Source organism: Callithrix jacchus, chromosome 2 (genome assembly GCF_049354715.1).
Source record: "Callithrix jacchus isolate 240 chromosome 2, calJac240_pri, whole genome shotgun sequence".
NCBI classification, from domain to species: domain Eukaryota; kingdom Metazoa; phylum Chordata; class Mammalia; order Primates; family Cebidae; genus Callithrix; species Callithrix jacchus.
The window spans coordinates 142,427,119-142,440,062 of NC_133503.1; the positions used below are offsets into that span (position 1 = coordinate 142,427,119).

At 37.6% G+C, this 12,944-nt stretch overlaps 1 protein-coding gene across 23 annotated transcripts in view; it reads right to left on the minus strand.

Moving 5' to 3' along the window:
• The window catches only part of MAST4 (microtubule associated serine/threonine kinase family member 4), a 581,015-nt gene that overhangs the window by 111,110 nt on the left and 456,961 nt on the right, over positions 1-12,944 (minus strand). For all 23 annotated transcript variants that reach the window (XM_054252224.2, XM_035291493.3, XM_078365414.1 and 20 more), the window contains one exon: positions 8,703-8,791. In XM_054252224.2, coding sequence (XP_054108199.2) covers positions 8,703-8,791 — 89 coding nt within the window. The remainder of the gene's footprint in view (positions 1-8,702; positions 8,792-12,944) is intronic.

A 12,944-nucleotide genomic window follows, 5' to 3' on the forward strand; every position in this document is an offset into this window, starting at 1 on the left:
TGGATAAAGTTTAGCCATACAATTTGCCTATTTTACCAACATAAAATGACACTCTATGAGGAGGACAGCAAGGTGCTCTAAATTGAAGATAAGGTTTTACAAGTTGATTTTGTTAAGACTGACATAATTTTTTTTAAAAAGGCAATGTATTATGTCAGAAATCCCTCTGAAAAAAACAAAAAAGAAAGTTAACATTATTTTAAAGAAACAGTGGCTATGTGGGTACCAGCAAACTTAATTCCTACTAAGGCTAACAATTAATTGCTATGACTCTGTGAGCACATAATCTTCCTTTGTCCTATTCCCCAAATTTAAAGAGGTGAGGGAACTGTTTGTCTCGTGCTATCATGTCTATGCAGCCAAAGAAGGGTCACTGCCTTGCTGAATGAACATTTTTATTAAAGATCTAGAAAGCAGGTTCAACCATTTGGGAAATAATATTTCAAGCATGGAAAACCTGCTGAAAGCTTTTGAATGAAAGTCACAAAGTAAACAAAACAAAGGCAATATTTCACTCAGGGCTATGTCTCCAGTCTCACCTTATCTAAGCAGAATTCTTTCACTGGCACCTAAAGATCTTTCATCTCTACTGACTAAATTGTTCTCACCAGCAAACTAAAATTCATAAGTAATGGCCTCTCCTTTGAGCACTGCATGAAAATCTGATGGGACCACAAGTACCTGAGCAGAAAGGTGTGTGTATAAGTCACCTGTAGAAGTCTGGGGAGGTGAGAAGAACTGTTGTAATGCCCATTTGGCTTATAGACTTACCTCCTCTGTAGGTTCACTGATACAGGTTAGAAATGATTCCAAATTTTTTTTTTTTTTTTGCCCAAAAACTTGCTCACTGCTTAGGAAAACTGTCACCCTATACTGACAGACTGAGTATGAAAAGGTAAAGAAACGCATCACTGATACTGAACTTGTCAAGCAGAAAGGGAGAGGAAACAATGAGATCAGAGCAGGTGATGTTGAGAGCAAGACCAGTCTTGTTAAAAAAGTAAAACTCAGCTGGGCATGGTGGCTCACGCCTGTAATCCCAGCACTTTGGGAGACTGAGGCAGGCAGATCACAAGGTCAGGAGTTCAAGATCAGCCTGACCAACATGGTAAAACCCCATCTCTACTAAAAATACAAAAATTAGCCGGGCATGGTGGCACATGCCTGTACTCCCAGCTACTTGGGAGGCTGAGGCAAGAAAATCATTTGAACCTGGGAGGCGGAGGTTGCAGTGAGCTGAGACTGTGGTGACAGAGTGAGACTCCAACTCAAAAAAAAAAAAAAAGCAAAACTCTATACAACTACACACAACAAACATGGAAGAAATCAGAAAAAAAAGACCGACATATTGGACCATTCACACACACACAAATGAAAAATAGTAACTTCTATTAGTTAAAAAATCTCCCTTATAAAAAGAGAAATGGCAAATTGAAACAGAGACTGGTGAGATTCTCTAAGATTAATATCAATTCTCACTTCTTATGAACAAATAAAATAAAAATTAAACAAAAGAGATGGACTGAGGATGAAAATAAAGATAAATAATAAAAGGAGATATGAATGGTTAATGAGTATGGAAAATTTCTAAATCCCATAGTAATAAAACATGTACATTACAAATACTAAGATATAATGTTTGGCTTGTATTAGGACTTTTAAAAATAATATTCGATGGTGATAAGCGGGGAGTAAAATAAAAGTTTCAGCATAGGCATTTCAGTCACATGTATATAGATGGACAGACATGCACGCACGCACACACACACAGTATATACAGGAAAAAAGACTGAGATACAATCAACTGGTAACAGGGATTATCTCTGAGTAATAGGTTGACAGAGGACTTATATTTCCCAGCTGATTTTTCATATTTCTTACTAACTATTAGCTTTACTGTTATAATCAGAAACACACTTTTAAAGCAAACAAGTCTTGAAGATTAGAGTCATGGCCACACAGCCTGTAAAACCTCTTGAAATTTTAAAACAAAAGAGTCATATGCATACTAGTCAACAGAGTAAGTGCTCGGTTGGCATTGTGCACTAACATTTCAGGTTTTACTAAATACCTTAAGGCCCAAATATAGATCTTCCAAGTTTACAGTTCAAAGTCCTGGGGCAGCAGAATATTACAAAGTTTCAGGCTGATATCAAGGATGGCAGTGGGTTATAATAGTGATACTCCCAGGAGCATCTCTGGCACATTGGAATATCTGCTGACCCTGTTCTACACCAGAGCGCCTTCTCTGAACTTATTAGTCTGCCTTGTTTATTTTTCCTATCTCTACCTTATTGCCAGACTATTAACTTTCAATTGTTTGAGTTAACATGCCTATTCATAAAACCATCGCCTTTACCCCAATCCAATTTAGTGTCTCATCTAATGAATGAGTTGCAAGATTGAGGTGAGTGGAACTGATACAGCTGAAGTGTAAGGTAAGCAAGTTGCAAACAATTCTGTGTTGCTCAAAAAGAGACTGTAAAACAAACAAAAAGAAAAAGGAGGTCCTTAGAGTTTTCTGAAATAATGATATTATGTTTAAAAATGTATATGATGTCATATAGTTTCTCCTTGGAAACCCCCTAAGTTACAAGCTGGGTTTTATTCGTTAAGCCCCATGGGTGATTGTGGGATGCGGGCAGAGAAGATAATGAAGGGATGTGCATTAAAATGTTCACATGATTCATTTTGAAGAGTGGGATTCAGGATGTTTTGTTTTGTTGCCAAAATCCCATGTGCCTACCCTAAACAAGCAGAACACAGCTGCATAAACACAGTGGTGACTTGCCCTTAAGAAATGAAGTCTCCTTATAACCTAAATTTATATATACACATAGACAGATATTTAGGGAGATTTCCTATCTTTAATAACTCCTAAAGTTGCCCAATAGAAAAGTGAAACTCCTTTCCACCCTTCCTTATAGAAACCCTTTAAAAAATACATCAAAGTAGCCACCGGCAAATTCACAGTAAAACAACTCTGAAGACACAAAGAATAGGTATTTGGCCAACAGGGCTACATTTGCTACCTAAGCACCTTAAAAGCCTGGGGTCCCTGTGTCTCAGTTATTTATCTCCTTTTCCTCTGTGGCTCATCCTCTTAAGTATCACTCTTAGGACTACCACTTTTACCCATTTAAATCAAAATACAGATTGTTACTGTGGTAGGCAGAATTCTAAGCATGACCCCCTCAAAATTCCAGTCCCCTAGTTATTCAATCAAACATGAATACTACTATGAAGATATTTTTCAGCTGTAATTGTCCCATATCAGTTGACTTTCAAGTATAGAGATTATTTGGGTGGGGCCTCACCTGACCAAGTGAGCCTTTTAAAAGCAAGAGTTTTTTCTGGTTGATGGAAAAAGAAGCAGTCAGATTTGAAATGTGAGAATGACCAGATGTGCCCTGCTGGCTACAGGATCACAGAGGGCAGCCTCTAGGAGCGGAAAGCCAGGGCAGCCTCTAGGAGCTGAAACCCCTTGCTGATAGCCAGGACAAGGTGGGGAACTCGGTCCTACAAAGGTGATGATCTAAATCTGTCTTTTTTCCCAGCCTCCAGATGAGAGCCCAGCTCAACCTCGATTTTGGCCTTATAACCCTGAGCAGAGAACCCAGGTAAACCTGCCCAGAATTCTTCCTGAGCAGAAAAAGTAAGATTAATAAATGCATGTTGATTAAACCAGTAAATTATGGGTAATTCTTACTCAGCAATAGAAACTACTGCAAATATGGCCGGGCGCAGTGGCTCAAGCCTGTAATCCCAGCATTTTGGGAGGCCGAGGCGGGTGGATCACGAGGTCAAGAGATCGAGACCATCCTGGTCAACATGGTGAAACCCCGTCTCTACTAAAAATACAAAAAATTAGCTGGGCATGGTGGCGCGTGCCTGTAATCCCAGCTACTCAGGAGGCTGAGGCAAGAGAATTGCCTGAACCCAGGAGGCAGAGGTTGCGGTGAGCCGAGATCGTGCCATTGCACTCCAGCCTGGGTAACAAGAGCGAAACTCCATCTCAAAAAAAAAAAAAAAAGAAAACTACTGCAAATATCATACTGTTTTTTGTTGTTGTGGTTTGTTTGTTTGTTTGTTTGTTTGTTTGTTTGTTTGAGACAGTCTTGCTCTGTCACCAGGCTGGAGTGCAGTGGCGCAATCTTGGCTCACTGCAACCTCCGCCTTTTGGGTTCAAGTGATTCTCTTGCCTCAGTCTTCTGAGGAGCTGGGACTACAGGCACACACCACCAAGTCCAGCTGATTTTTGTATTTTTAGTAGAGATGGGGTTTCACCATGTTGGTCAGGATGGTCTCAATCTCTCAACCTTGTTATCCGCCTGCCTTGGCTTCCCAAAGTGCTGGGATTACAGGTGTGAGCCACTGCACTTCGCCTTGGGTTTTATTTTCAGAGGTTTCTTTTTATTAGAAAGGCACTATGTGCTAATTTCTCTACTTTCTTATTCCCTAAACACTTAATGGTTCCTCCTTTCTTTTTCTGCAAATTTCTATGACTATGCATGGTATACAAGTGTGCTTTCATCTGTGTATACACACTCTAAAACACACATGTACTTGAAATGACAACATGCAGTGTTTTCGCCTAACAATGTATCTTGTGTATCTTTACAATACCAGCACAGAAAATCTCACCTTGTTCTCTGTAACAACTATTTAGTGCTGGGTTATACCCCTGAATCATTATTTACTTAACTAGTCCATTACTGAAGAGCAATTTAAACAAAAAGCTGGTACTTTTCCATTTGCTAGGTACAAGCAATCCTATACTTATAATTTTCTATTATTCCCTGAGAATATATGTAAGATAAATTTCTTTACATGAATTTGCCGGGCAAAAGGGTAAACACATTTGAAATGTTCACCAATATTGATAACCACTAACTAAATGGTTACACTAATTCACATCAACCTTTAGATCATGGGAAAGGGACCACTTTCCCACATCTTTGCTATCACTGAATTTTATCAATTAAAAAAGGTTTTTGGCACCATGCTAGGTGAATGATACTATCTCTTTCACCCAGGGTGGAGTTCAGTGGCACCATTATAGCTCACTGCAGCCTTGATCTCTCCAGCTCAGGCGATCCACCCACCTCAGCCTCCCAAGTAGCTGGGACCACAGGCATGTGCCACCATGCCCTAGTAATTTTTAGAAATTTTGTAGAGATGAGGTCTCACTGTGTTGTCTAGGTTCAAACTCCTGGGCTCATGCAATCCTCTTGCCTCAGTCTCCCACAGTGCTGCAATCACAGGTGTGAGTGTGCCTGGCCACATTTTTTTAATAATTGCAATAAAGTATCATTTCATGTTTTGTTGATCATTTTCTCCCTATGTCATGGTATTTGCACCTTTTGCCCATTTTTTCTATTGGTGCATTCACCATTTCATATCAATTTACATAATTTCTTCATGTAAACTAGCAATCAGTTATGGGCACAATTTTTCCTACTTGGTTTCTTTTGAGATTATGACACAGAAATTTTCATTTTAGGAGAGACACACTAGTTTTTTCCCTTTGGGACTTCTGGATTATTTTTCATGCTCAGAATCTTCCCAGAACTAAAAGCCTCTGATTTTCTATGCATTCTTTTTTTTTTTTTAATGAGATTGTCCTATTCACTGTTCTTTTAGGAATCCATGCCTCCCCACAATCACTGTTTTGTGAAAACATGCTCCAGAGCACTGTGCATGCCAGTATCTCTTTCCACCCACAGCACTGTTGATACCTGTACACAAATTAATGTCCCTATCTCTACCAATGCTTTTGATGGGTACAAACAAGGTGTCAATGATGAGTGGCCTGGCTCATGTAATCCCTACCTAAGAAAAACAGAAAGTGCAACTTTATTTTTTAGGTTAGTAAGTGCCGAGAGATGAAGATTTTTATTCTCTTGTTTGGCTGGAGATGTCTAGAAAGCCTCGCCTGGCACTCTGTGTCCAAGGCAGGAGAGAGAGCATAGTAACAGAAAGGGTGAGGCAAAAGGCATGGTCGGTGAAGAGGCACTGCATGTTATCAAGACTTGAGGCCTGGTCCTGTATTGTGTTCACATGTTCTTCTTCTTTTTATAACGAAATAGGAATCTACTCTCACAGAATGTCTGGCAGGCTTCTACTGCCTCTGAGAGAACAACACCCTGTTGGCTCTGTAACAAAGAAAAGCAATGCTGGGTGCGTTGGCTCATGCCTGTGATCCTAGCACTTTGGGTGGCTGAGGTGAGAGTACTGCTTGAGCTCAGGAGTTCAAGACCAACCTGGCCAACATGGCAAAACCTCATGTCTACTAAAAATAAGAAAATAAAAAATCAGTCAGGCATCATTGTGCATGCCTGTAACCCCAGCTACTCAGGTGGTTGAGGCATGAGAATAGCTTGAACCTGGGAGGCAGAGATTCTACTTAGCTGAGATTACACCACTGCACTCCAGCCTGGGCAAAAGAAGGAGACTCCATCTCAAAAAAGAAAAAAACCCACTCTTAGAACCTGAAAGGCTTCCCTCTGCCTACTCCTCTGATTAAATTCTAAATTAATGTTGAAGGAGAGAGAACTTAAGCTAAGAGAACTTCTCTCTATGAGAGAAAAGAAAATAAATAAAATGATCATTAAAGTCTTAACCACATGTTCTGTCTTCTAAATATTAGAAGTGAAGAAAATCACAGCTATAAAAGACTAATCAACAAGCACATAGAGAATGATGAAATTGCTATAAATACTACAAAGAGGACGAAATTTAAATCTTTACATCACTAAATTATATACTAAAAAATAGAATCTATCATTCACCTAGCATCTAGCATACACTGCTGGGCACTGTGCTGGGTGCTGGAGTAATGTCCCAATTAAGGTATTTGGCCTTGTTTGACCGTCTGTAGGGTTTTTAATGATAGTAGTGTAATATCAGTCTCAAAAACAGAAATGGTAGTAATAGAAGTAATGTATCCTCATCACATAGCTTTGGAAATATAATGTTACCACTGCTTACATCTCTTCCCTAATTATATCCTTCTCAGGCCCTCTCAGAGGTAACTACTACCATGAAATTGGTATTTAACATTACCATGTTTTCCTTTAGGCTCCTATATCATAAAAATGTCTAAAATATAATATAGTGACTATATAATATATACATTTATATATTACATAAACATTGTATTTTAGGACATGTAATATATATTTTATACATACATATCCCTAAATAAAATATTGTATGTAGCATGTTAACTTTATATGAAAGGCTTACATAATATTTTTTTGTGACTTGCCTTTGTTGTCCAACAATATATTTTAGTTTCATCCACGCAAATCTGAGCAGTGTTCACTTGTTTCCTATGTGCACAAGTGTTTTGGATATAACTATGCTACAAATCACTTAACCAGTTTCCAACTGATAAATCCTTAGGTTACTTCAAATGTTTAGCTATTACAAATGATGCTGCTGTGAGTAGTCTAGAACTCGTCTTCATCTATTAAGAGCTTCTCTAACTCTAACGTTTTACCTGGAAGAGGCCTTTATAGATATTAGCGGTCATTTTACATTGTCATAATTTTTCCTATTTATCTTTTATCTTTTTAATTCACCACCTTAAATTATTTCTATGGAGAAAATAAAATTTCACTCTAAAGGAGCAACTACTTCTTTCTCCCTTCTTCTCCCCAATATAACAGACAACTCCCATTCTCAACTGAAAGGTCCCTTGAGCTTAAGAGCTGCTTTCTGGGTGAGAGTGCTACCCATATATTTAAATATGAAGTGAAGATCATCTGAGAACACATGAGTGTCAAATTAAGAGTTTTCACAAGAGTACAGTGAAATAGGGCTAAGAGCTCATCCTTCTGACCTTTATCCTTTACAGTCCTGAAGATACCTTCCTGTAACACAGATCCTCCTCTAAACCCTCAAAGGCATTCAAAGTCAAACTTCCTCCCACTTCCTGACCTTCCTCTGCCTCTCCAATCTTATGTTCTCTTAATGAAGCACACACATCCCACACTCTAGCCATACACTGAGAATTCCCTTTCTCTTATTCCAACTCTACCTGTCAACAAAGTCTTGCTCATCTTCCAACATCTTGGGCAAATGGCTCCTTTAAACCCTTCTAGACTTTCCCTTCGGAATTGACCCTTCTCTTTTTTTTGCATCAGCATGGCTAGAACTATGAAAAAAAAAAAACAAACAAAAACCACACACATCCCATATAAAGCAGGTTCCATTGTCTAGTTTTTATAGTACAACTCTAACATTCCTTATAATTCGATAAAGTACTTGAGGTCAAAGATCTCATCTCTTGAATCTTCATTGTCCCTAAAATGACTACCATAAGATATTAGACAAGTCCAATTTTAGGGAGAAATATGCTGAATAGTTCTTAACATTAATACTTTTCACACGAATTATCATGTTTACATTTCCCAAGGATATTCCTAACATGGAAACCATGTCTCGTATAATCCAGGCATTTAGAAATAGAGAAAGAAATAATTGAAAAGGGACCCCATATAAAAAGGAATTCTGTATTTCAGAGTCCAAACACTCAGAGAGGACAAGGTTTGGGTTAACATATCACAAACAACAACTTAGGGATAAAACAACAGGAACACAAAGATAACATATGAAGACATACCAAATCTCAAAATGTATTATTTTCAAAACCAACAAATAAATAAAACAAAACTCAAGAAAGGGTAATCAATTACCTGCATGAGCAGAGAGAGGTGAGTGTGGTCGAGGCAATGCTGGTGACTGCCCATTGCCTATCAAGCTTTTCCGGTTGCTTGTTCGGCAACTATCAGAAGGAAAGAAAAAGCAAAGTTTAAAAAGAATACAGCATCAATAATGTTGTTCAAGCATGTTCCAGGTAGACATGGACCAGGTTCACAACCTATCTGCTCATGTTATTGTTAAAATTATTACAATTATGCATTCATGAATATTGGAGGGGTGGCTGCCTCTTGAAAATTAGAAAATATAATGTATTCATATAGCACAACACCATCAATATTCCTCACCACCAGTGGAGCAATAATCAAATGCCTTCTTCCAGCTCTTGACTGCAAATATGCAACACACCATACACACAAGTGATAAATTAAGGATTCAAATCAGCAAACCACAGGTAGCATCTTTGTTGACACAAAATTTCTAAAACAAAATTACATGCAATGAAGCGCAATGACATTAATCTTACAATGATGCGCTAATTAAAAATCTAATTATTTAGACAAATTTCTTATTTGTGCCTTTTGTCAATAGAATAGCTGATGCCTAAGATAAATGTATCTCACCACTCATCCATTTTTCATCTTGTATACAGCATTTACAAATTCTTTATTAAGGTAAATGGTCTAGGATCATAAAATCAGATCCCAGTGTATTAAAATAATAGTGGTGGTCCTCTTTCACAAGCATGCTAGCTACTAGTTTTTTCCTGAGTATCCAGAGCATTGAAATAAATTACTACACATGGGCACAAGGCAACAATTTGTTCCTGTTTATGCTAGTAGGAAGTTATAAAATGGCTAATTTGATTTCAAAGTAACTTTAACAAACCTCAAAGAATAAGACAAATACAAAATGGTGAAGTGGATATTATCTTATTTTCATTTGCTTTCTTCAAAACAGATTGGCCCTTCACTCTCTATTAGCAATACAGTAGTCAGAGAAGGGTAATAAAACCCAGCAAGTTATCTCATTTAATTCACCTATAACAAGGTTCAGGGCTCTATGCCTCTATCCTCCTATACTGTGCTGCCCTCAACCACCGTTAAGAGTTTATTGCAGGGCCGGGTATGGTGGCTCAAGCCTGTAATCCCAGCGCTTTGGGAGGCTGAGCTGGGTGGATCACAAGGTCAAGAGATCGAGACCATCCTGGTCATCATGGTGAAACCCCGTCTCCACTAAAAATACAAAAAATTAGCTGGGCATGGTGGCGCGTGCCTGTAATCCCAGCTACTCTGGAGGCTGAGACAGGAGAATTGCCTGAACCCAGGAGGCGGAGGTGGCGGTGAGCTGAGATCACGCCATTGCACTCCAGCCTGGGTAACAACAGCAAAACTCCGTCACACACACAAAAAAAGAGTTTATTGCAAGGCCTTCTTAATGCAGGACAGACCTCTGTTATTCTAGGTTCCTGAAACAGAAATTTTCACTGGACTTCTAAGTTAGGTATAGTGAGATAACATTTCTAAATATTCAAATAATACATTTCAAAACCAAACCCAATTTCTTTTGGCAATACGGACTTGGGAGTTGATCTTCTCTTAGATGTTTGCTGCTTATTATCATTTGTCAACAGTCCCATATTTATAATTTCTTAAAATCAGGTTGCATCACTTTATTTTCTGCATTGCAGCAATCAGCATCCCCCAGTATTATCTGTGAGTTTAATTAAGATCATGTTTACTCAGCCTTAAAGAAGTTGTTAATAAGAATAGACCCTTGATATTTAATTGTGAAGGTGGGTTGGATATTATCAACTCATCTATCAAGAAATGTATTCAACCTATTAAATTCATAATCATTAAATCAGATAGTCTGACTGTTTTTAAAAGATACTGTATAATGTATTTAGTGTTAATTCAAATTAATGTCTCCTTTCATTCCAATACAGAAATATTAAATATATTAACTTGCTGATGTTGATAAAAGAAATTATAAATGAGAGATTTACATCCTGGAAATGTCAGCAAACTTCTTTCTGCAAATAAACTGAAATTCAGGTTATTATAAAAATGCTGTATTTTTTCATGTTTAGCATTTGATCTACATCATTTTTAAAGATCTATTTCAACATATTTATTAATGTTTATATGTATAAATAATATTAATAAGAAATGTGTATTAACACAAATAGCAATCTAATGAATTTCTTAACTAGGTATATCAGTGAAATATACTGATATAAATTTAGAAAATGTTATGTCCTAAAGTAAAACTTAAAAAATTTCTAAGAAATGTACACTACCATACATACTAAGGTACATACACCACCAGAGGCAAAACAGTCAACAAATTAGATTTAAAACAAATAAAAACATGTACAATAAAACCTCACAATTGCATTAGTTAATTAAAGTCTATCAAAAAGGGGTAGAAAAGGGATTTCAAAAATGTGATTCAGAAAAATCTCAAAAAGAAATGTCCACATAAAAACCCCCAAATAAAATATGCTTGTTTGGTCAATGTACAAACAGATTAATATTACAGTCATCCTGTGTGCGTCCACTCCTCTATAAAGACTACTAATCTTTATAAACAGGTGATTCATTATGAATGCAATGTAGAGTGAAAGAAAAAAGGCTACTCCATCTATGAATACGTGAGCAAGTTTAAAGAGAAGTTAAAAACAAACTACCTCACAATTTGAACAGTTTACCATATTTAATGTACTGGTAGTATGTGACACAAAACAAATTATCAAAGGTATATTTTATTGACAAAAGCCATGAATAATCAAAGCATAATTCACAACTGAAAGTGTCTCCTCTAACCTTTTTTTCCTTTTAACATGATGCTAGAGATGATATTAAAATTATAAGAGACTTGGGACTTTCTAGAATCTCGCTCAACAATGAAATAGAAAGCTTTTAAACATCAAATAATCCCAAAGTTGCAAAACTAGTGTTTATATAATATAGGCTAAGATATATTTTCACATGTACACAAAATAAATCTCTATACTTAAGAAGTGGGGTCCTAGCTTCATGAATGAATTTGTTGCTAACATTCTCAACAGTAGAGGGACACTTTACACTGCATTTCATCCCCAAATACCTAGATCTTTAGACACAGACACACACACACACACACACACACACACTTACTTTTAAAATCCCAGGACCCTACCGAGATATTCTATAGAAAACTTTTCCAGGGTACAGGAGGGAAGAGTCATACAATCTCAACACTACCTGCTTCTGATATATCTGACAGTCGCCTAATCTTATTACTCTAAGTACCTGATTCCAAATAAATGAATTAAAATCTATACTTAACCCCAACAGTAAAAAAAACTCCAAGTGAGTTGGAACTATACCTGCCACCTAGGTTGCCACAGCACCTGGCACTGCCCATGTTAATAATAACATTGGTACAAAATGCTGAACTGACCTCTGTCCTCCAGGTATCACACAGTTTTCTGCCCACGAAAGCAGAAGTTTATGGCAGCTGCATGGGAGGCAGTCTCTCCAGGTGTTCATGACCCCACCTACTTATTTAATCCATTAAGTGATAAAACAGAGGAAACATCTCCACTCACGCAAAATAAAGGCTCCTTCTTTTTCACCAACATGACTAAGTCAATTGGGCCTTGATTTTTTTCAAGCAAAGTCACCCAAGGGAAAAACAGGTGACATCTGACCAGATTCAACATGAATACTACTTCTCCTGTTGCAGAAATCTCTTCGTTATAATTCACCCTTATCCAAGAATTTGGGCTTGTAAAGAGTTATCTCCAGTTTTCATCGTTAGGGACACAGGAACATGACCACAAAAATGAAACTAAAGACAAGTTATGAACTCGAGTTGCAGCTATTCCATTCCCAAATGCATTCTTTTGACATCATTCTTCAAGAACTAGAAGCCGTTCACCATGTCCATGCTCCAATCTGAAAGCCAAACATGGGACTAACCACTTCCCACAAAGTACCTCCTCTCTCAGTTCTCCAGCTAAAGCAACACATGGAAAAACTTACTTTTCCTGTGGATAAGATGCACAGTTTGTTCTCTGAATTTGGAAGGTGGCTGCTATTGTTCTATCAACACAATGGCACAGAGTCACTACTTGCAAAATCAGAATTTAGCCTGAGAAGATAGTCATATAAGAACTTGAGACAATGGCATAAACAATGGATTAGGACAGGGGCTGATGATCACAAGTAGGCATTTAGTTTTATGTCATTCATTCATCCGGTAGGTATCTCCTTGGGAAGCTCCACCTA